General features: G+C 38.1%; 1 protein-coding gene across 5 annotated transcripts in view; it reads right to left on the bottom strand.

Moving 5' to 3' along the window:
• SMIM14 (small integral membrane protein 14) overlaps nt 1-25,695 on the bottom strand; it is a 55,501-nt gene that overhangs the window by 11,277 nt on the left and 18,529 nt on the right. For all 5 annotated transcript variants that reach the window (XM_055700784.1, XM_055700783.1, XM_027799797.2 and 2 more), the window contains one exon: nt 14,334-14,443. In XM_055700784.1, the coding sequence (XP_055556759.1) occupies nt 14,334-14,443 (110 nt within the window). The remainder of the gene's footprint in view (nt 1-14,333; nt 14,444-25,695) is intronic.

The following is a 25,695-nucleotide window of genomic DNA, read 5'->3' as shown; positions in this document are numbered from 1 at the left end:
ACAAGTTCAAGATAAGGAAGGTTATAACTGATCCTTTACTGCATTGCATTTATTTGGCTTATGGTGTGTGAATCCCAGGTACAGAGGTAGTTTCTGAACACTATTTACATTAACACCTTTAAATCACCTGACTATAGTATTATTGCTTCCACAGAGGTCACAGTCACTGAATGCCTTTTAAAATTCAAGTTAAAAATCTGCAGCGATATAGACATTGTCATATACAGATATACTCTCTACACACATTTTGGGATTTATAATGTATAGGTGTTCCTACTGTTGTCTAGATCAAATACTATTAAAATACTCTGTGATTACATAACAATAAATGAGCAGACTGTGATAATGGTTACACACAGAAAAGCCAGATTAAATTTCAATATTTAAATTTAGCACTTACTATTTCTTCCACCTAAGATCTTTTTTTAAAAGCAGATTTTAAGATGTATTTTACTGTATTTTCTCTTTACTGATGGGTAAAATTTAAAATGCTTTTAGCAACTGTAATGACTATTTGCATTTACAGACTAGGTAAGCTTGCTAACTGCAAGAAGAGTCAACACTGGCTAACCTGCAAATCAGTATAACTATTTTACAGATGAGAGACTCAAAAAAGAAATACAAATATCACATTCTTTCTCAGGCACAGAGAGGTTAAATGGATGGGATTTAATCTGCTGTACTATGAAATAGGTTCTATCCTCTGCTTAGGTAAACAACGCAGATTAATTACAAAGGTTTTGAAAAGTACAGACTTGTTATAATGCCTTGGTTAGAACTGACATTTGTTTTTTGACAGGTTTTATGTCACAGTGGTGTCACAAATCCCAACACTTCTAATCTGTTTATTATCAGTGTAAATATACAAATGTAAAAGAGAAGAAAAGATGATGTTTCTTATGAAAGAAATACATGAGTAATTTCTACAAACCTAATTTCCCCTTGTATTGTCATAACTGATTTGCTGTGTGTAGTCATAATATTATGCAAAGCACATCAAGGAAACAGATAAGCAATCAAAGGAGGAAGACATCTGGAAAAGTCTAAGCTTCTTCCTTTATCATAGTGATTTTCAATGACTGACGCACTCAAGAAAGAAAAAAATATAATTGGAGATTGATCACATTCATTCTTCCATTGATATATAAAGATCTCCTAGCAAATTTACTGAGACTAGAAAGAATTTCCTTAGGAAGAACTGGAAAGGCTGTGTTTAACCTTTCAGCTATTTCTATAGTTAAAAACAACAGCAGAGGAAATTCAAACAAAATACTTCTACTTACCTTACTAAAAAAAAAAGTATCTCAAACTATGCATATTTCCTGCCCTTCTCATACAGAAGTAAAAGCTCACTTTATTTTCAAACTTCGGAAGTCATTCTCAAAGGGGAGGTTTTACGTTAGCCAGAGTATCAATTTGGAATATCTGACACAGAGATTCATGAACTGGGAAAACTGGATATTGCTATACCCACATTTTAAAGAGATTGGCAACATAATTATCTTCTGTTTGCATATGGGTTAATTCTGGAGGGGCCTTAATTTATAATCCCTACTCTGTAAAACACAGTTTACAGCTATTCTTCAACACGGAATGATGACTAGAATTAAAATGAGTATATGATCAAAAACATCATACAAGCATATAGCATCTAGTTATCCCACTGTCCCCAGGATGGCTAGTACTCATACAGCTTACCTAGCTTGTTCAGATAGGCAACACTGCCTTGGGGCGTTCTAGCCACAGTATTAGTTATCCTTTAAGTGTTACACTATCCAAATACAACTTTTTTAAACCATGCAATTCACATTTCCATAAAACCCATCTCAATAAATGGCACATGTACTTTTTGTTGCTGTTAACATCCTGTTCCTTCACCTGCCTACAGACGGACTTCAACTCCTACCACACAAAAAAAATTTATGGAGCTCCAGCTTTGACTGACAGGAATACGTTAACCACCAGAGAAGCTTGTTTAACAGCAGAAAGATGTTCTGGCTACAGCTATGCCTTTCTTGAAAGGTGGTCCCAGCAGTGATCATGATCACACCATGTTTTGTCATTCACTATCACCTTGACCATTTTTTTCATGAAAAGTCTACACACTGTCTGGTAATGCTGCTGATGTAGGAAGGCCACCTAGTTAACACACAGTATGTATTAAATCCCCGAGTGCCCAGAGGGTGCACTCAGATACTGAGTTTTATCCTGCGGGCATCCCTGGTGACTTCTCAAAAGAAGGACAGGCTCCAAGACCTTAGAATTAAAAGTACTACTGGAAACAGCAATGGTGGAAATATTCATCAAAGTAAGCAAGCAGTCTTAAGAAAAATACCATTAGGAGTTGCTCTACAGACCTCTGCTGAAAAAGTGCTCTTAGATTACAACCTGCCAAGATGGAGAAAAGTCTGCATATGTATGGAGGAACAACGTACAGAGGAACCTTTACAAAGTAGAGAGCCAACTGTACTTTGTCTGATAATGGGTCTGTGCTTTCCAGAGGGCTTGAACAACAAATACTCCATTTTTTTCATGGGGATTTAGAAACTAGATGTACAAAGCAGGTTTAGAAACCTCAAATTATGTTGTGGAACAGTTCGAAAAGTATGAAAGAAATACATTCTTTCAATATCTCAATGAAATTCCTCTAAACTGAAAACAATACATAATCATTTAATCATGCAGATTTAAAGATCCCATCTAAAAAATATTACACTTCATAGTCTCTGCTACATTCATATCCAGCATTACAAATATTTCTTAACTATTCCAGGTAATATAAAAATTCCTTACAAAAAATACTTGTTCTGGAGAAGACTGTCAGAACCGGACCACCCATAGACTCAAACAGGGTTTAAGAAGACATAGATCACATGACAAAAAACACACTCAAATATCTTCCCATGCTCACTTCCCTCCTGACCACAAGCCCATGCAAAACCTCAGTAATCCATGAGCAGAAGCTCTAGGATGGCTCTGTAGGAGCCAGGTAACAAATCTGTTTATAACAGCTCAGTGACAGGCTGCATACTGTTCTCCTGGGATGAAACATGGCAGATGACTGAAAATGAGCAGAAGTAAAAAGAGTTTTTTCTCAATTCACTTGGGTGAACTAGTTCCTCAGTCTGTAACCCAATACAAATCTGATCCCTTGAGGTCACTCAATTAGTCAAAAGATGAGAAACGATTCTGGTACATGTATGAAATGCTTACATAAGCCGAATGGCTGGGAAAGGTAATGGCTTTTGCTGAAACAAGAATGCTCCTTCTACCAATTAGCTCTCTCTTGATAACGACACCCTTAAGGAACATAGCAACTGGTGGAAAAAAATTGAATGTGAGACACTTAATCGTCAGGTAATTGAAAAAAGAGCAATTATCAGGGACTAGAAATAAATAGTCCTTTGTATTCAGATTTTCTATTCTGATGTGGAGGGGGAGTTCAGATGAAAGTTTGTAGAATAATAGTAAAAAGTTGAATCAGACCTTCCCTCTTTTCAACAAAACCCTTAGAAAGGCTTTTCTAATACACCCAGTGTTTTCCAGACGAGGAACACTACAGAGCTGATGAGAAAATCTGAACAGAGAAGCAATTCTTTGAATACGTTAACTCTTACATACTTAAAAGCAATTGTTATTAATGGTGGTTTTGGTTTTATTCATATTTCAGAGATCCTTGTGCTGTCAAAAATGTGAAGTTAGTGGGAGATTAATAGTTGACTGCCTGATTGGGCACCTGCTCAAGTCAGCAACAGCCTTTTCATGTTTTTCAGTATATTCTGCAACAGACCCTTAAAAAACACAGAAATTAGATGTGTGAAACATCAGGACTTAATTCAAAAGAAGGAGAGTGAAAAATGTTGCAAAACTGAATATTTACAGTAATTTTTTTTTAACATTTAAATTAAGAGGATTATATCTTCTTTAGTTTGTCATCCAAATACAATAAATGACTTAGTGCATGTGAGCCAAAATATGAACTAATTTATCTTTTATTGTCCAAAAGGAAGTAAACACAAATTGTAAACAGTATAAAAGCTAAAAGGGAGCTAAAAAGGCTTCAAAATTTTCAGTTTTAATGCACTGCAAACTTGCAGGCAATACAAGTAAAAATACTAATTATAAACGTGCATTATTTAAAATACAACTGTGAACTTTAGTTCCCTCCAAGTACACTTAAAATCTTGATTAGCTTTACTTAAAACAATTTAAATTAATAATCCCCAAACCACAAGAATTCTTGGCCAATACAAGTATTTGGTTTCTATGAAGCCCCTAATAATTTCTTGGAACTGGGAGGCACCAGTGGCTGAATTACACCAAATCAGTATCCACTTACCGATGTATTTTGAAAGTAAACCCAACACAATGCTAAGAAAAAAAGAAACTGAGTTACTTCTAGTGGTAAGGCAGAAAAGGGCTTTTCCTCATTCTTTTCCCGGGGCACTCAAATTTTGCACTGCAAAAATAAAAAGAGCACATTTCAAATGGCTCCTAGTTCCAGTCTGAAATAGCTCTTCCTTCTTTTTCATCTTCTTTCTAAAGACAGCTTTCAGCCCTAGTTCACACTAACACAACAGTGTTTAGATCCTGCTCCTCTGACACCATCTTTAACATGCCATCTTGTGGATCAACAGCATCTACCCATCAAGCACACCTGAGCCCTGACCATCCTGCTGCTACTCTTACAACAGCTGCATGTTCTGACAGACTACTCTGTGCAGTTTTTAGCAATGAGAGCAATCACTTTTCACAATCCCTGGCTGTGAACAAAACATGAACATTCACAGTAAAGGGACACTGCAATCACCCCCTGGAAACTTTTTTGTGAAGTCGCTAAGTAAAGTCTCTACTTTTTCATGTGCAAACTTACTATGGGCACACAAACATGCAACAGCGTGGTGAAAACAGAGTGTGAACTTTTACTGCATGTTAAGCTACTTCACAAAATCACGGGTCAAGTGAAATAGTAAGCCCAGTGAAACAGCTTCATCTAGCTAAACAGAGAACTTTTTTTTCCAATACAGTGACCTCAGCCACCGGGATCATTTCAGTCTTCCCATGAAAGACATTAAACTACTCTGCATTTACTGCTTATCACAAGTAGCTACTGTGGAGAAGGAAATTCAGACTTCTACCTTCACAGTAACTCGTTCTTGTGTCAACTCTCTTGCTTCCTCTTCAGAGGAGTTTCCTGAAACTCTTCAGATGAGTTTTCAGAGTTTGCTGCCCCAGAATTCAACAGTCTCACAAGCCCTGGGACTGGTCCTGCAATCGCTGCTCAGACAACTTTTTTTTTTTAAGTCAATAGCATCTGGCCTGAAAAAAGATTAAGAGTTCCTATCCAGTACGAATACTTTTTAAGAGTTAAGTGTATTATTTAAGAGTTAAAAAAGACAAAGCATGCAAATACACAGCTCAGCAGTCTGTCATTTTTCAGAAGAAATAATTGCATAATCCCTATCCACTTTCCAACTCCAGAAATAGTGTAATAAAGAGGTAACAAGAACAACAGGACTACTGGCAGGAACACAGTGCAATAATCAATGAAGTCTACTGTGAATGGTAGATGAGATGAAAGTAAATAATTTATGTAGGGATAATTAAAATAATTTCCTTTTACAGTAACTTTTGAGACAGCTCAAAGCAGAAATAAGTCCTCAGAAAAGACATGAATGAAAAATTAGCAAGTTCATGAACCAGGTCAAGAAAAGACCTCCATACAAAAATTGTGATGGAAGAAAGCCCAGAGAGATGTGTGAAAAACAGATCAATTAGGTACAAAGAGGAGGGAGCAGAAAAGGATAATGGGGCAATGAAAAGAAAAGGATAGGTAAGTAGGAAAGCAAGGACAAATAAGTAACTTGATATGGTCATTTATCCCATGAATAAAAGTAAATTTAAAGTGGAATGGAATCATAAAGGCTGTTGATAGAAAATTTTATGTGATAACAGGGCAAAATATCATCCCTTGTGAAAATACTTTTTTGCAATTTAGACCAGTTGTAAGCTCTGCTTTTTTTTGCTTCTTCTTTTTTAACATTCCTCCAATGATGCCAGAAGATGACAACACCATAGTATACTCCTGATTGTGTTCTCATGCTTCTGGGTAATGAAATAATTGTTTAAGCTTTGTTGGCAGCCACACCTGTTCTGTCCAAAGTATATAAACGATTTAGTAAACAACATGATAAATAAATTGCTGTGGTAGGATAGGCCAATCCTGAATACAAGCCAGGTTGCAGATTGAATTGTAGCTTTATCCATAGAGTTCAGATTTAAAGATGCAAAAAATGACACCTACATGCATTACTCTGCTACAAGCTGGCCAAGAGAAATAAGAGAAAAATAAGGGGAAAAGAGGGTATATTGAAGGAATTGAATTGTCATTTAAACTACATTAGCTTCTCATAGAGGAACAAACAAGGAAAAAGTGAACACTACCTTCCCCACTCCTACGTTTTCTATGGGCATCTGAAGAATTAAAATAAAATAAATGATTGTTCATACAAGTACAGAATAACAGTCTGCAATAAAAATATGGAGTTAGGTCCTCTGAGGTGACAAGTAATTTTCTCTCCCATGGAAAACGAGAGAGAAGGATGGTTAGTACCTTTCAGAATATTCCTAGATTACAAACTGATCTGTAAGACCCCAAACCCACCAGCCACTTAGGACAGAGGGAAGAACATTAACATTCATACTGAAATACATTAAATTTTATGGAGGAAGATGCAGCAGATAAGAAAGTCAGAGGGACCACTGTGCAAATAGGAGCCTGATTCAGGCAAGAATGCATTCTTCTCTTTATTTTCTCATTTCTCCTGAGACTGCTGTTTCCCCTTGGTGTCAAGATCCCCCTTCCCACACTTCCCTACAATTCCATTACTTTTATTTGTACTTAATTTTATAATTTTGCTGGCCTTGAGGACCTGGGATATCACTGGCATCCTGCTTTTAGTGAATGCAAAGCAGAATGAATTAGCAGAACAGGGAGAGTAAGGGAAAAGAAGATGAAGCTATGTGATAGTCAGGATCATTACAAGGAGCTCACAGCACCTCTGACTACGTGAAATACTTGACAACAAATGGATGAGATCAAATATTACACAGTATTACTACAGAGGCATCTGAAAATATTCATGCTCCATATACACAGAGCTCTCAAGATTAGCAAACTCATACAGAAACCCCCAAAACGGAGTACTTGTGGGTTTTTTGACCAAACAGTTGGGTATCTTCTGCAAAATGATGCATATTAGCAAGTGAAAAGGGTACTTCCATGTAGAAAGCCTTGAGGAAAAGGTTTAGAACTAGGAGTTCCAACAAATAACTACAGTTTGCTCTAAGTGTTGATTAGATCCACATATAGCTGGAGAGAAAAAGCAAATTTTCTCCTTTTTCCTCAAATGAGATGGCTACAAACAGCTCTGATCATCAGAGTTCAGCCATTCATAATACAGGTTGTAGCTATTAATCACTTCTGCAATATCAAGCTGACATAATTTTCAATGCATAATTTTCTACATTGCTTGCAATGCTGTCACACATGCATGCTTTGAGACAATCATGAGGTTCGACTGAGCCTGTTTTTTACATATATATATATATACACACATATAAAAATGCATATACTGGTGAAGAAGCAGCAGCTTCCAGCATACTACAAAGCTCATGAATAGGAAATGCAAAGAATGACAGGCCCCTTCAACGGTCAGTTAAGTCCTGATACCTAACTCCTTACAGGTAAAAATGGTGTCCATGGGACATAGACCTGAGTGGACACAATTTTTAATGGTTTGGGTTTTTTTTTTTCCCAAACAACCATTACCTGTCTAGAAAATAGTCTCCATTTACACTGCTTGATCCAGAACTAGTTTCTAAGTTAAAGGTCGTTAGCAGTGCATGAATTCTGCAACATAGTTTTGGGCGCTTAACCTGTACAACAGCAGCACCTTGAGCACCCAGTGAAGGTGGGGAAATGGAAGTCAGTGGAGCAAGAGTGCTCAGGAACAGGCTCACACCCTGCCACTCCAACCTTGTGTTTATTCTTTTGGCTCAGCGCCTTAGGAGATGCATCAAGCCTTTCCCCCTGTATCTCAGCATGATAGCTTCTTTGCCTTAATAAGCAACCTAAGGTTCAGCTGTTAAGAAAGGTCCTTTTTGAACCAGTTTGAACACCAAGAAAAAAAGGGAAAAGTGAGAGCAAAATGCAATTTCCTGCTCTTGGGGGGGTTGGCTAAGAAGGGCTATAGACTGGAAGCAGTAGGAACTGCTATTAAAAAAAATAATAATTAGAAGGCAAATGCTGTGGAACATGTGTAAGAAGTCTCCAGGGCAACCTCTATATTTAGAAGGTCACTTTAAATTATCACAAACGTATTCGGTATCGTTCTGCTGTGCTTTCAGTAGAGGGCCATGTCACTAGGTTAACTCACTTTTGCTGGTTGCCTGAGGGACCACTCAAGTTTGGCTTAGCCATGCTGACAATTTTGAGAGCATTTTCAACCATTTGCAGCACACAACACATATATTTCAGTCATCTGTGTTTATTCTGTGCTGTTTGCACAACGTCTCCCTCAGCCAAGATTCATGGATACTATTCCAGACTATGCCAGTCCATAATAGTAAGACTCTAAAATGTCCTGGCCAAGACAAGTATGTGGAAACTTGGTTGACAAAAGAGTGTTTGAACCAATTGTCTTGAAATAGTTTGAGAATTTGCAATTTTTGCTATGAAAATCTAGTGACACCTCAAAACACAAGAGAGATTAAAATAAAGAATTATTTGCTTTGTATCCCCCAGGGTTTTTGAGCCATTCAAGCCTTCTGTTATAGCAACATAACTAGAAATAGGCCATTGCTTTGCAATTCGCTACATAAGAACAAAACACAAGGTTGTAATTCCCACAGAGGTTTGTAAGGCCATGAAATCTCTGCAGTGTAACTGCTGGCAGTTCATCAAATGGGTCCTTTTGCATTACAGAACTATAAATGTTTTGGCTTAAAGAACATATTGATCATTTTCATAGAAACTAGTATGAGGGGATTCTGAAGTTACAGTTTCTGTAAAGTAAATAATACTGCATCACAAGGAGGGGGGGAAGGACGTTCACATCACACAAAGCTATGTGCACTACTGGCTTGCTTTGACATTTCTAGCCACTTTATGTAGTCATACACGTCTCAGGCTTCAAGAAAGATGCTCTATGTATGAGTATCCCCCAGCACCACACACGCTGTTTTCAGTCTAATTTTCAGGCTTGAATTGAGACATGGGCTAAAACACTCTATGGATCAGCCATGCTTACTCAGAGAGCATTGAAGTCCAGAGGAGTAACATAGTGCAATCAGATTTTTATTTTACAAAAGAAGTGAAAAAAGGGAAATAAAAAGGTTTAAGTATAACATCATTCTTATCTAAAGATTTGTTGTCTTCTGCCACAACTAAGACAGGAACCATTTCCTCTGGATACCACAGAAAGTCCTTCACCATGACTCTTCCAAACAACTGGCCCCTTGTCTGACAGAGTGTCCCCATTAAAGTACTTGATGTCATTTGTTGCTCTTCATTCTTGAACTTTGGCTCTTCTTGTCAAAATAAGTTTTGCAGTTGGAGGAGACTGAACAGGAGATAAAGCCATACAAGCTATCATTGTCTTTTGACAACTCTTGTGTATCTGTAGTGGATCGAAAGTCTTGTGGTGTTTTTCTTCTATGCTTACTTCCTCTTATGGAAGTTCCCGATTATCTGCTATATCCATAGAGTAAATAGTCAAACTGTTACGCAACACCACCAAATCACAACAGATGTTGCCATGGGTATTACATACTAGAAATGATATTTATGAAGTCACAAAGAATTTAGATTTCTATTGTTTGCTAGGGATATTTGAAAATCATAATATTTGCTTACTATTTACAGTGGCTATACTACAGAAGTTTACATGTGCAAAATGTTCATATTTTGACACCAAGCAGAACTCTGAGCAATCCACTTCAGGAAAACGATAGAACATTCAGCATAAGAGAATTCAAGGCCACTTATGTATATACAAAGTTCTGCGGGTATGAACAGTATCTCTCAGTTAACCTAACAAGCAGGAAAAAAACTTTTAAAAATATCATGTGCATTAGAGATACACAGTCCACTGTCTACTGTCTATAAATTATTCATAGTATTATGAGTTAAGAAGAAAAAAAAGTCAACAAAACCCTGCTTAGGCAAAATTAATTACAGAAAAATAATCAAGCCACATAGCTAAGTAAGAATTAGGCTTTTTAAAAACAAACAGCTTTCTTGTTTGTGATTTTCTGTAGTGTTGCTAATACAGAAGAGTTTAAGTGGAATGGCTTTTGTTTTTTCATTGTATAAGCATTAATTGTAATGACAAGACTAACTGAAGTCTGCATTTCAAGTAGAGATTTAAACTATATGCAAAAAATGGAATATATTCATCCACAGATTGTACTTTGAATGCCAAACACATTTTCTAAGAATTTCAACGTAAATACAGCAATTAAATTAGAAATTAAAAGTAATATGTTGGGAATTAAAATGAGAACTTCAGGTTGCACAGCCAGACTTTCTGACCTCCTCCTGACCTTGGAATAGCAGTGTCATTCAAATTTCCCATACAGTTAACTCTAACAGAAGTCTTGTGTATTTCAATACGTATTTTTAACTCTACATGTAATAGCCATGACTGAATACATCATGCCTTCTTCATTAGCAGAAGCCGTAATTCTTATCAGCGTTGATGTATACAGGTATAAACAAATTAGTTCATAAAAATTAGTTTACATTAACCCAAATGCAAGTTACAGTCTATGTCAATCATGGGGTTTTTGCACAATTTCATTACTGGACTGAAGAGTCCTGAAAGTACATTTCCACACCTCGACCTCTCTTATAATTACATTGTTGTTCTGTTAAATTTTATCTTAATTCTGTAAATTTTGGATTTACAATGCTTGGTCTGGAGATAATTGCAACCACCTTGTTATACAATTTGCTCCAAAATCCTGGCAAGTATTCACAGCTATACCACTATTCAAATGTACTCTGGTGTGTTTTATGTCTCTCTAGGTTTAAAAAAAATCAGCAATTAAGCAGGTATAGGGAACTATTCTGGGTATACAGCGTGTTTGGATATATTTTTTACCCCACAGGCCAAACAACTGCAGATTGCCTAGCTTCCTTGTATTGCAATGGAGTAAAGGTTGTGAGGATCCAACTTTTAGAGGTAATTGACACTTGTGGTGTTCAACTTTGAGAACAATGTCCCAGTTCCTTTTAAAACAAATAGTAAAATTCCTGTGTGCTGATGTCATGTAAGACTGAGTGGCAAAACAGCAGCTTAGAAAGCAAACTCTTAATGAAGCATAGAAATTACAGATGCAATAATGAAGGTCTAGCAACTCTCCTGCTAAAATCATGCAGTAGGTTACTTGAGGACAGTCTGGTTGCTGACTGAGACTTTTGAGACTTTTTCTTTCTAGATTCTGCTGAATTATCCCAGCTAGTGATTTGCTCTTATAAATATTTAGGAGCATCTGTTTTACTTTTTAGGATAGATGAAATCTGGCATTTCCCCTTATTCCTCACAGTTTCAAATGCTAATTGGTATGATCTTTCTGGAAGCTGGACACTGAGCAATAAACTCCATTCCTGCAACTACACAGGAACACTGTTAGACTGGTCTTCATGACTGCCCAGGAGTGTGCGTCTATGATGCGCTCTGTTTACGTTCGCAATGCAGGAACTAGTGTTCCTCCAGACAATCTATTTGCACCCACCTTACACTGCATGGAGCGGCCCAGGAACAAAATATTACAGACCTTTGTGCCACTTCTTCTGACTTTGGACACAACTCACCTATCTCATTCATACTCAGAACTCTCCAACCACAACATAAAAAGGACTTGTTAACTGGTGCCATTGCTTGACAGTATCTTCTAGCAGAAAAGGAAAAGATAAAAATGCTGAATGGGGATTGAAAGTATGAACCGTACTGGTTCAGATTTGCATCTGACAAACCTCAGAGGAAAGGGCAGCCAACATACATCCTCCTTTCTCCCTCCCAACTTCCTGAAGCTTGGTCCTGGGGGTTCCTTTGTCACCACTTTAGCATGTGTCAAGATGCCTCAAGGTCTGGAAATCAACACAACTGTGGAACACGGCACAAATGTCATGTTGAGGTCAAGAAGAAAATCCTTCTTGGGAAAGAGTATGTGTATGAGTGTCCATATGGGGGTAGCAGAGACAGCTCAAAAGATTTGGAAATTGCACCTCTAACTGGGAAGCATGAGCTAGGATGGCTGGGCCCTGATGTAAAGGCTCCACAGAAGAGACAAATGTTCTCCACAGAAGCCTCCATTTTCTACACCCTTGGGCCAGCAGCATTGACCTTTAAACAGTGCACGAGCAGGTTGAAGGATGCGATCAAACACCTGTACTCAGCATCATAAACCTGTATCTGGAATACTACATCCAGTCTCCAGCTCCCCTATACAAGACTTAAGTGAATTCAGCAGGGTGTCACCAGGGCCTGGAACATCTGCCCTGTAAGGAGAGGCTGAGGGAGCTGGGCTTGTTTTGGGTAGATCTAACTGCAGCCCCAGGACTTACAAGGAGGTTACTGAGAGGACAGGGAAAGGCTCTTCATAGTATTGTATGGCAGAGGGTTCGATACTAGAACAGTGGACAGAAAAAGTTCCCTACCACAAGGATTGTCAAACATTGGAGCAGGTTGCCCAAAGAGGCTGCAGAATTGCTCTCCTTGAAGGTTTTCAAGACTCAGCTGGAATAAAAACCCTGAATGACCTGGTCTGAATTCACTGTTGATCCTGCTTTGAGCAGGAGGTCAGCCTAGATGACCTCCTGAAGTCCCTTCCACCCTCAACAATTCTGCCACTGATATAGCCCTCCCACTGCGAGAGCCTGGTCTGGGGTATTTTGGCTCCCAGGGTGGCCTGTGTGTTTCTGAGGAGGCTTTCTGTGTGCACAGGCCCAGGGGTGCAATGTGAGAACACAATGTCATATGTTCTGCAGCACAGACATGCATGAGCAGAGAAGTTCTGGAAAATGGGGTCAGCCAAGCTCCTTGAGACCACACACAAATACAGCATCTGCCTGGCTTTAGGTTCTTACCCTGGCACTCCAGATGAGATAATGTAACAATACACTCCAAGGCCAATACAGTGTGGACACTGAGGATTTTATGCTCAGAGTGAGGCAGGGCTATATGAGTGCAACCCACACATTTGCAAGAACAAGCTATATACTTCTTGCAAAGTACTATTTTAAATAAGTTTGTTCTTTTGCAGATGCATGCATGTAGGAGTGGTTTTATTTTGAAAGGCAAGCACATAAACTGATTTCTTATTCCTGGACATACATTCTTTGGAGACTTACACAGCAGCCCTACTCTTATCATAGGCTATTGGATGCCATGTTTTCTTCATAACCTTCCTAAAATATTGATAAGAAACTTGTTGAAGAAGGGCCTGATCCTAGAGAGGCTGCTCTTCACACATACTGCCTTGAGTGGCTGATGTAGTCACTTAAAAAGACATTAATTTAGCGCCTAAGACAGAAAATGGGATAAAAGCGAATTTATGAAAAATCAACAAGGGGAAGTACATCAAATGAAGCTGATGTACAATGTGATCTTAAAGGTATTTAACCAAATTAGACTAGTAATCAAGTTCACTGACAATTCACAAATCTTAGTATTATTTTTAAAAAATTTACACTTTTACTTAGGGGAAAAAAAAAAAGAGCACTTTGTAACTTTTTCTTCAATGGACATGAACTGAGTTCTAGTCAGAAGCAAAGAATCCTTGCTATTTTACAGGTCACAGTTGCAGCAATGTAAAATAATTTGCTTGAGGTTGCTCAACCATATCAATGACATCGCAAGAAACAGAACTCAGAACTCAAAATCACTGGGTTCTCAACTTCAGAATTTTTTAAAGGTTTAAAAATTTAGACATTGTTATCTTGCCATATAAGTATGTGGAACTTCCTGTGTGGGGTATCTCCTTGAACTGAAAGAATTTGCACGACAGTTTCTTTGTTTTGATGCAGACCAAAAAAGGGCTACAGAGAAACATTTCAATAGAAACACTGTCAATACTGTCAAAATGCAGCCCTGGGAAATAAACAGAAAGCGATCATCTGCATCAACTATTCAAAAGCTCATCAGAAAGTCAGATACACAGATTTGAGCTGTACATACAACCAAAGAAGTAGAATCAAAAGCATCAGTAACTGAAAACCTGCAAGAGCTGAATTACCACCCTTCCAAATATTTTCATGTTATCCTTACCAGATTAATCAGTCTTCTCATTGCATGTTCATGTGAGCAAATGCATTCACAAGGATCAAATCCACCTTCTGCCATGGCTCTCTGGATAAACCTGACTTGTCTGTGAACACCTAAGAAGGGTGAGAATAAAAGGACAATGAACTCTTTTTCAACTGACCTTATTTTCCAGACTCACACATCAAGTTTCAGTTCATTTAATGCCAGGGTGAAAAAGCAAAACAAAGCAGGGTAATCCTATTATTCATTTGGCAGCATGAATGAAGAAGGTATGTGCAGTTACATTTTGATGCTGCTGAAAGCAGTGCCTCACACAGGCTTCCTTTGAGCACCAAATAATTTTTTTACAAGAATTTGTGTCTCCCCCCTGTTTTTTTCCCCACATACCACAATGAAATACATCCTCACAAACAAGAACCACAAAGATTAAATTCTGGTCTCTCATCTGCACAGTGGGACTCTTAAGTGTACGCACACAATTTGAAAAGTCAGGGGAATATGTACTCCTAAACCCTAACAAACTGCTGGCATTCTCCCTCTGGATCAATGTACAAGAAAATAATTTAAAACCCAGTAAGTTCTTTGCTAAAGGGAGAAACAATCATCCTTGTTGTATAATGAAAGCAAGCAGCAGGGGTACAAAAGTGGATGTACTTGGAAACACTTTAAAAATGGAGCTACACAGACTAATTTTAGATCAAAGAAGTAGGTCATTCACTTAGCAATACAGAAAGTTCAAAGACGCTGTAATGGACATGGTAGGGAATCAATTCTAGGTTATTCACCTGCTAAAACCACTTACACCACACGTGTCAAGCATATACAAGTATATCTTTACTATTTAACAATAACTTCCTCAGTGACTTAATTGATGGTCAAAATGGGTAACAGATTGCAAGGCATTTCTATCCTTCTGGTCAACTCAGGGATTAATTACTCTTGAATGAGGCCTCTTATGATGTATTAGATCAGTTCTGCATAATAATACCTTCAAAATATTTATGTTAACTTAGCAGCAATAAAGCTGGATTCAGACTGTTTGTGTTGCCTGCACTGGGGCACTAATGTGAGAATAGCTGGCAAGCTTAACAAATGCAGCAGCATAAAGCAGATACAACACTTCAACTTCCTAAAACAAGTAGTTTATGAAGATGGCAGCCATTTGATAAGGGTGTGCTGAATCAACAGATGTGCTCTTCATCTGTAAGCTATAAAAACTTAAGTCTTGATCACACATAAGCATTTTAATGTTTTATCTTCACTAGGAGAAAGAGAAATAACCCATATGGCTATAAGGTATCTTCATGAATGGAGAGAGACGGAAAAAAGCAAAAGCATTTCAGAAGTCCTTCCTCTGTCAATGCCTACCACTCTTCTGTACTACCCTCTGCTGTGGTGGAGACAGCCAGATAGTAAAAGAAGGTAAGAGATATCCATGTCTTCATTACAGCTTGAACATCAGTGCCCTTAATCTGCTAGGGTCTCCACTTTTTAAAAAAGAATACTGGAAACTGGAAAAAGAGTTAAAAAAAAATTATACTGAAGGGGTGGAGGAAAAGTTCTTTGCCTAGACACTAAGGAAGAGTAATCTGGCAATGTAGTGAAAAGACAACAGAGATTACTTGATTATGTAGCATACAAGTACCTTTGCATAGAAAAATAAACCTGAGTATTGAGAAGTTTTTCAATGAACAGGTCATCAAGAACCAATGACCGGAAGCTGTAATCAACCAAATTCAAAAGAGAAGCAAGGCATACAATTTTATCATTACAGTAACCGATCAGTGCAACAAACTGCCAAAGAAGGGGTGGATTTCCCATCTCTCAATCCATTCAGATGTGCTTCAGTCAGATACAGGTTATTGAGTAAAGTACAGAAGCACCCAGGTTTAGATATAATGTTCTCCAATATACAGGAGATCACAGGAGATGCTCCAATGATTCTTTTTGAGAGTTAATTATAAAGCTACTACACTAACTTTCATGATATTATTGCAGAACCAGTAGAACTGCATGACAGCAATAGAAGAAATTTTTTAACTACACAAGCTCCCTGGATGATAGCCAACATCATCCAGAAGAGCCTTTCTAAAACTATCTTAGCACGAGGAACCCGTAAAAGCACTGATTGCTAAATAGTGCAAAATGGTGTCTCTGGACACAATGCTAACATCCAAAAGAAGGTATTTGAACCAGGAAAGTTGCAAAAGAATATTTCGTTGTAACTGGAAAGAATTTAGGAGTCAGTAACACATAATAATGTCACAGCAATTAACAGAGGAGTGTGTATATATGACTACAAGAAATCGAAACATCAGGTAAGAGTCATCAGAACAAAACCAGGCAAACATTCTTTGTAGAGCATACAACTGAAAAAAACCAGACAATAAACAGGGGAAAATAATCTGTCATACAACATTTAAGTGGAGGTGTGCTAGAAGGAATTTACCCTAAGACATCTGAATTGTACAGGAAAAATTACCTTAATGAGCTAAAAATAAAGAAGAACACATGTCACCAAGTAAAACGCCACCCAAACTTTCAACAAAAGATCCCTTACAAGCTTTCTCACATTCACATGAGGCTGAAAGGAATCATCCTCTATCTTCCCTTCCTCCAAGCCTCTGACAACCTCTTTCATTGGCAAAGGACTGAAGATGGACCATCTATTCTGGGAACAGCATTAGGTTTTCCCCTGATACAGTTGCTAAACTTGGGTTATTTTACTACTTAAAACCAAACCAACAGCTAACTAATCCCCTCTATGCTATTGTTTTTTGCTGGGAACTGAAGGAAACAGATTTTCTATGTGGCTGACCAGTTATAAAGAAGAGACACCCACTCCATGCTATACGATGATTTGCACTTGCAAACTGACACTCTCATGTCCATATTCCTCATTAAAGCATTTTTGGCTTAATAACTGTATTATTTGTAACACACTTTGAATGTATAAAGTACTAAATATCAACTAGGCTGTGTAATCAGATCCTTAAGTTTATCAATGTTTTGTGACCTTTCTAAGATTTGGTAATAAGAGACTAGTACTTTTATATATCACAGAGCAGGATTCCTTGGCTCCACTGTGTGCTCTTCAGCAGCCTGTTTGTATCAAAAATCTGTTCCAGAATTGCAATGTGCTTCCTGCCTGCCTCCCAGCACTTCCAATTGTCTGATCTCACGTCAGCGGCTAACTTGTTCTGCCCAGCTCTGACCTCTTTGCTGTGAGTCACACCAGCTCTCCACCTTTTGCAAATAGAGTTGTTCTACGGTCTATCGCAGAAAATGGGAGGATGTGCTCTGTTCTCTTCCTCATGACCCAGAGAAAGAAAAGAAAAGCTTGTAGTTTTATTTTACTTATTTTTCTGTATGTTTTCTTTTTATTGCTACTGTGTTTTTCTTGAAATTTATAGAGCAACTGGTAAGACCACAGCAATTGGTAAGGCTATGATGTCTAATACCTGCAAGTACTCTGAGTTACTTTTACTCTACTTAAAATTACTGTATTTTGGGTTGGCCATATTACTGCTAGTACAGTATTTAATTCATAGGGTTTACAAACAGCTGGAAGATACATTTGGTAAATATGCCAAAGCTCTCACTGTTAACAGCTGGGAAGGTATATATTATGGCCTCTAGACTAAGCAAACTGATAGAGAGCATAATAAAAGAGAGAATTAGTAAACGTGGACAAATATGATGTACCATCAAAGAGTCAATACGACCTTTCTAGTGTAAAGAGGCCCACAGAGGCAATCATAAAGAGTACTACTGAAATTAAAATACTGTAATCAGAGACAGAATTACTATAATTCGGGAGTAAAGTGGAGGATGGTCTCTGATCCACCATTACCTTTTGACTTGAGCATCTATTTGAAATTGTAGGCAATGAAGCCATATTGAAAAATATTTCTAGTCTCTCATGATTTAAAAATATAGCACTCAGTTATAGTAATTATTGCAAATTGTTTCTTCTTTTATTATCTTCCCCAATGCCAGCCCTACAGCTGTGTACTATATTTTATACACTCTACTATCAGAAAAGCAATCTTTATGGCTACAATCTGATTGTTTTTTTGTACCTGGAGACTCTTCTGTATTTTAAATTATTGCAATGACTGTACATTATTTCCCAATTCAGCAACACCTCTCCTGAGTAAATAGCATGCAGCTGGTGAGCTCTGGGAGACTGAAATTATACTTTGCTTCTCCACCCTAATCATTGCGAAACTGAATTCCTTTCTAGCATAAAGGCAAACAAGAAGTTTTGTCAATTTTTCATGTGCTGGATGCCCTCCAATGTGACTCCAACATGATGCTGATTAGCAAGATAATCAAAGTGCACATACTGGTAATCTCTACTTCTTAGTATAAAGGAGGTGTAAAAATATTTGTGATTTCAGTATTCAAAGAAACACTCACTCTGTATGATACATAAATCAGAGTCACGGCAGATTTATCATGGACTAAACCTAGCATCTTCAGCATCAAAACCTCTAAGCCCTTTAACTCTTATCTTTCCTGGATCCAGGGACTTTTAAAATATAGACTATCATATACACAATACATACAATGGATGAAGATTTCCTCTGCTAAGAACTATTTTGTCTGTGATGCTATTTTCTTGAAGATTGAAGGTAAAAAATCCTTGGGAGCAAAATACCTCACAGCACAGCAGACAAGTAACAGAATCTTTCCACATTAATTTGAAGAGCTATAAAACCCTCTTCAGCTCCTTGTTACTGTTTTTCAGCCAACTGCAATAACTCAAAGCACAATTGTCAAATATTTCTAACAAGCCATAAAGTTAAATCTGCTTTTGAGCTCAGAACTCACCTGGACACGACTCTGCAACCTGCTCTAGGTGAACCTGCTTTACCAAGGGCTTGGACTAGATGATCTCCAGAGGTCCCTTCCAAGCCTGATCATTCTGTGATTCTGTGATTCAGTTTGAGAGAAGTGTGGCAGAACAAATGAAAATATGCATAGAATTTAAAATAAAAATGTAGAAAGAAAGCAAATGACTTGTTATGCCTCTGCACGCATTCTGAAAAATTATAAAGGGCTAAAATAGCAAAAGCTATACACAAAGCATGAACAATTCATTGCCCCAAAGATAAAATGTTCATTTTTATCTTACTGTCAGAGGCAGAAACCCTCTTTCCTATACTCTTCCATGATCTCCTATCCAGCTTTCCATAAGAAGGATTTGTTCTCTTGCCTTTTTACCTGCACTTAATCTTAGTATCCATGTTTTCTTACAATACCTGACCTGTTCAGTAATTAATTTTCTTCATAGCATACCCCAAGTTTGGTTCTTCTGTATAATATTACCCACCTCCAAGTATTCTCTTCTAGCATGTAAAACATCCTGCACATTGGCCTTGAGTAGCATAACACCCTTGCAATCCTGCATATGAAGTCCTGTCCCAGAGAAACTGCAGCTATGTGACCACAGTACCCATTAACCAAGGGAGTGGAAATTTGTTTCAGTTAGAGCAAGAAGAGACTGCTATGATCAGCTTCTCATAAAGCATCTCATCACTGCTTTTATAGGATTTTTTTTTTTCCCCTCCTTGGCCACTCTGTCCCCCTGGGTACCATTAGTACTCCAGGGGCAACTGGCATCTCAGCTGACTCTTTACTGGGCAATTCAAAATGCTTCTGGTACAAGCGGTTACACAAAAATCTGTTTTTAATCCTGCCTCTTCTAGGGACTGGGCTCACCTAGTCACCTAGAGCCCTGCCTAGTCACACAAAATCCAATTCAACATCAATTAGGTATACAGTAAAATAATACATAAAGGTATCTGCAGTAGGGCAATGTTGCTTACTAGTGACCAAGCAAACAAGAGGAGCCTAAACATTAAAATCAAGTGAATCCTAAACTCAGAATTTTCTGTATTTCTTACATACCATATCTTCCTGTTGATTTCTATCATCTATAATTTTTGTACTACATGTACATCCAGCATCCCACAGAATCCTGAGTGTTTTGTTAGTCTTTTGATGAACTACCTACATCCAACTCACTAGCCTATTTGACCTCCTATTATTTCAGTTTTACAGCTAAACTTCATAAGACAGGTCAGGGAATTTTATCCATTGATTTCTGCAACAAGTTTCTCTTCAGACTGGGTTAAAGTATAGAGGGGAGAAATTAACATGCATGGATTTGGGGTTTCTCACTTAAAAAACAAACAAACCAGAGATATGTATAGACAGGACTGACTGATTTAACCTGCAGAGATCTTTGTGATATTTCTAGTTTTTTTACACTGCTACTACCTGAAATACAGCACATTTTCTCCACCAGAGCAGTATAAAGGAGGAACAAGGCAGAAATGGTAACAGAGCCATAATAAAGCAAAGGAAGGGAATAACTAATCACAGGATAAAACTACAGTACAGTATAAGAAAGCAGAAGTGTTTGTAGCTAAATAGGGAAGAAATATCACAAAAGGAACTACAGAAACAGGGAGAAAATAAAGAGAAAAATAAGCAGTAACTTAAAATAATAACTGCTGTTCTGTCTGAAGTTAATGGATGCATGAATCTAAGGCAAGGGGGGAGGACACTGCACTAAAAATTAATCTAGAAGCCGAAGGCCTGGCATGAGTAACCAGTGGAGGTGGTCTGCATTTTTTTATACAAGAGTTTTAAGTTGTAAGAGTTATAGAGCTGGCAAAAACAAGCTTTAAGTTTTCTACGGAAACTTCTTTTACAAAGCAACTTCCTCTGTTCAAACGAGGCTATAAATAGAATCTGTAAATAAAGAGTAATCTTGTACACAAATTGACACTAATTAAAACATTCCAAGGATCTGTTATCCGCTGTTACTGTAATTTAGAAAGTTCATGTAAATATTCCCTCCTAGAACTTCAGTCTGAAACACTGCAACATTATTCTTGGCATTTTTATAATGGTAATTTTAAACCTCTTTTACAAACAAGGCAAAAGAAGCTCTCTCCCATCAACTATCACACTCTTACAGCTCGATCCTACTTTTACTGAAACAAATACCAGCACTCCCTTTGGCTTCAGTGGATCTAGTTCTGCAAGGTCACAGACCTCTAGAGGACTATTGATGACCAGGCCTCCTCCTGGGCATAAAATTGAGTTTTCAGGACAAAAGAAAACCAGCTGTCTGACTGGGCAGCAAAAGCAGGATATAAATGTGGGTCCTGCCAGGAGGAGTGCTGCCACAGTGAAGTGTGGCTCCAATTACAGCTTTCTTCAACTAATTGTCCCAGTTCAGATCATCCATGTAGCTTTTCTAGGGAAAAGAGCTGCAATAATTTTGATGGCTGATACAATAACCCCAAATGGGTTCTTAGACATAGCAACACTTTCAGAGCTCTCCTTTTCACTTTCCCTATAATTCCAGGGGGCAGGGGAAGAAAGCAGCTGATTTTATACTTGAAAGCATCAGCACATCTCCCTGGACTTCCAGCTGTAGCCTAATGAGTTGGCAAGTGTATTTTTGCACTACAACTTTTCTCAGGATAATTAACAAGATCTAAGATTAACTTTTCCATGCAGATCAAGCTAAGCCAGTTCCTTCCCTCACCGGAAAGTCAGTGCCTAACCATGCACACAGATGTATGCAACTGGTGCTGTTCTTGTTGGTTTCAACAGAGGTATCAAGACCAGTAGGAGCTCCACAAGAGGACTGCTCACCAGCCACATCCTGCTCAAGGCATACTAGTGGGTAACTTTACTACTGTCCCACAAATAATTTGCTAAGTAAATTATGAATTAATTTTCCAGTGTCATCCATCTGGTACTTCTTACAAATGCTAATTTAATACAAAACAATTCCTTAAAAATAGAAGCAAAGACAAAGAAATGCTGAGCCAGCCACTGAAGGATACTTATAGTGACATGCCAAAATCAGGGAAGGAGCTTCTGAGCAGGGACAGGCTCAGAACTGAGAAGTGCGCTAAAGACCTGCCTGATGTTTTTTTCTGATGGTCCCACAAGACTGCTGCAGTACTGGTACATCCCTTGTCCCCACAGCCCTCATCCACCTCTGTGTGACCACCACAACATCGAGAGCAGGTGACCTGAGATGCATCAGTTCAACACAAGGGTATATCAGGGAAATACAGAAGATGTCACAGATGCTTCCTTCAGTTTAAGTAAGGTTCATCAGCGTGAAGTACATCTCTCAGAGGACAAGAACCCACACATTAAACCCCCCACACTGTTCCAGTACTGTTTCCCATCCTCCTTTTCATGGGCAGTCCCCAGTATGTGAAGAGAGCGAGATAGATTCCAGGCTTTAAGGGTGTAAGGCTGATGTCAGTGATCAAAACTGAACTCCCCAAGGGAGCTAAATAAAACTCACCAAGATTAAAAAAAGCTATTTACTTATTTCCATGCAGGTGGCTTAACATTTCCTCTGGGCAAAACACTTGAAAAGGAGCTAATTATGCACATCCAGTCATGGACAAAAAAGCAGTCCAGCTATTTTAGAATTCATTTACTGATATTTGATACAGAATGTTATTGCCAAACTCCAGCTGTCAGCATTTGGTCATCCTTTTGTTAAAATGATGACATTTTTCTGGAAGAAATCTCTTGCAATATGAAAGCTAATTAAGAGAAGATGTCAATGACACAGAACATTGTCCAAGAATAATACCCTCTTTCTGCTAAGTAAATGCTTCAGCTTTACTTTAACATTTCTAGTGTAGCAGGCTGTGACAATGGTCTAGGACAACAAAATTATTCCTATTGTACTGAATGACTAAAGGCTATTTAATCATTTTGTTTGACATGTGTTAATGCACAAGGGTGGGCTATCCTCTGTAAAATTACTAATACAATGTATTTCAATCAGATTACAGAGCAAACTGGGAGCCCTCTCCTGTGGCCTTCAGTAAGGCAAGAACTCTCATTGACTTTAACGGGATTTTCCACTTGAGTGGTAAGTAGAAGAGCCAGCTCCTAGGCAAATCTGCTTATTCTCCTGCTTTTGGTTAGTGGCTCTGGCGCTACAGACTGCCCCACTGCTCGTATCAACATTCCTTTTCCCATTCCCCAGCAACAATTGCCAATCTCCTAAATTCAGCACCCCTGCAGCTGTACGAGCGATGCACTGCTGCTGGAGCAAGACATACCGAATCTGAAACCCCTGCCAAAAGCACTTCTGCACCAGCAGTGAGAGGACACCCATGCTGTGCCGTGCCAACCAGGGCTACAGGCTTGTATTGCAATGTTTTGGCAGGCCTGATCCTGAACAAGTGGTCACGCCCAAAAGAGGAGCTGGCCTTTCCAGGGAGCAGACTTTTGCAGGGAAACAGAAATAAAGGGTACTGCCCGCAGACAAAAAATGGCAGAGGAGACATCTCATACTAGCCTCCCCATGCAAGCAGAACAGGGAAACCAACGTTGCTGTTGGTTACCCCACCCCAGAGATGTTTTGCACTTAACTTTTGGGCTTCATAATACAAAACTAATAATTTACTTCAAAAGATTAAGTACGGAAAAAGAATACGTCCCCATAACAAACTATGTAACCTATCCATAAAACAGATTCCAAGAATTATGAATCAAAATTACGATTAAAATGCTCAAATGTACCAAAGCAGCCTGAAAGCTCGAAGTAGATCCAACTTTAAAGTTTGCCCAGTGAAACTCAGAACTCAAACTCATGAACAAAATACCATGGTGTAACAAAACCACTGCATACCAGCTGAGCTGTGGCAACAGTCCACACACACACTCTTAGCCCATGGGAACAGTGAGCGAACACGACTTTGCTTAGCCCATAAGAGAAAAAGGTTAAACTGAGCCACTTCAGAGCTGCCCTGAGCTACACGTGAGCATCCAGACAGTTACCACAGCTCAGGTGGCCTGCAATAACTCATTATTTTGAAGTAATTTCTTTGAAGGGTCAACCATTTGGAGACTTTTAGACATTTCATCTCTTTGCAAAAATAAACATTAAAAACTTATCTTATTCACTCCTTTACAAAAATGTACAGTTTCAAAACAATATAATGAAAGTTTTTCCACTATATTGAGCCAACAAGTGTAGCGCTAAACCATGAGCTATTAAGTTTTTTACGACTTGTTTATTAAGAACACAATTGTTTGGATTATAAAATATCATACTAAATCCTTAAAACTGTAAAAAACACACTATTCCTTAATGTTACTCCAATCACATACAAACACAAAATTATACTGAAATTCTTTGGAATATTTTCATTATTTTTTCCTCCAGAGATGACATATGTTTCTAATAAGTTGCCACTGAGCAAACAGATTTAGCAGGGTAGCAGCATGCTGAGAAAGATAGCAGGATTTTCAATTTTCAGATGAAAGCAGCTCTATTCCCTGGCAGCCCTACTCCTAACCCCTTTAGGCCAGATCAAATTTTATCTGAAGCTAGCGGGTGCCTGTCTTTGACTTCAAGGGAAGTTGAATGAGGTTTTCTACATACCTGCAGTAAACAGTCTGAAGCTTATCAATTATAATATTTTTAATCAGTACTTATACCAGAGGGAATCTGTAGCAATTAACAGGATTTCTGGGCTTGGTTATTTACATATGTTTAGCTAAAAGATGACCCAGTTTTTACCAGAGAATAACATCCATCTAATTCAGCAGACTCCCAGACTAGTTTAGATTATCAGAAGGAAAGTGCTATGCAAATTGCACAAGGCTCCCCTGCACCTACTAGCAATAGATTTTAAAATCTATTACATTAATTTGCACAAGGAAAATCTATGGTACTATTTCACAAGATCAGGATTAGTTTGCAGCACACATCTCACCTTCAGCTCCACAGTTTTCCCACAGGAAAGAAGGCCTTTTTCAACTTTAGACACTTTTGTTCTACATACTAACTTGAAATTGGAAGCATCTGACAATCTCCATGGCTCAAGAGAAGTCTATGTATAAGAATATTTCCGTATTTCATGGAGCTCTCTGATAAAAGCTTTATCTAGTATTTTCAAATAGTGGTGCTTAATGACAGGTGCCATCTAATCAGTCTCACCTAGATATGAAAATGATGAGCCTCTAACAACGCTGTAACCACTTGCACTTGAATTCTTGTTAAACTAAGGCCCCTGGCACCAGGAAACTTTGTTTCACACTTGATTTAGTTCAACTATTTGAAGAGCTAACGCCCAACTTTCCTTCATATCTTCATGTAATGCCATTTGGACAGCTGTTTTTTCCCTAAATGAACTCTTTAACGTATGAAAACTGACATAAATTATTTTATCAAGTTCTCTAAAAATATTGCCTTGCTAAAAATAAAGCTGTCATGATTAACTAGCTGGAAATATACAAATACATAATGTGAATATATGAACAAAAAAGACCAAAGCTCTATTACTAGAGAGAG

This window comes from Falco cherrug, chromosome 1, assembly GCF_023634085.1.
Source record: "Falco cherrug isolate bFalChe1 chromosome 1, bFalChe1.pri, whole genome shotgun sequence".
Taxonomy (NCBI): Eukaryota; Metazoa; Chordata; class Aves; order Falconiformes; family Falconidae; genus Falco; species Falco cherrug.
Note: the sequence above shows the minus strand (reverse complement) of the source record. Positions and strands in the feature narration are given on the sequence as shown.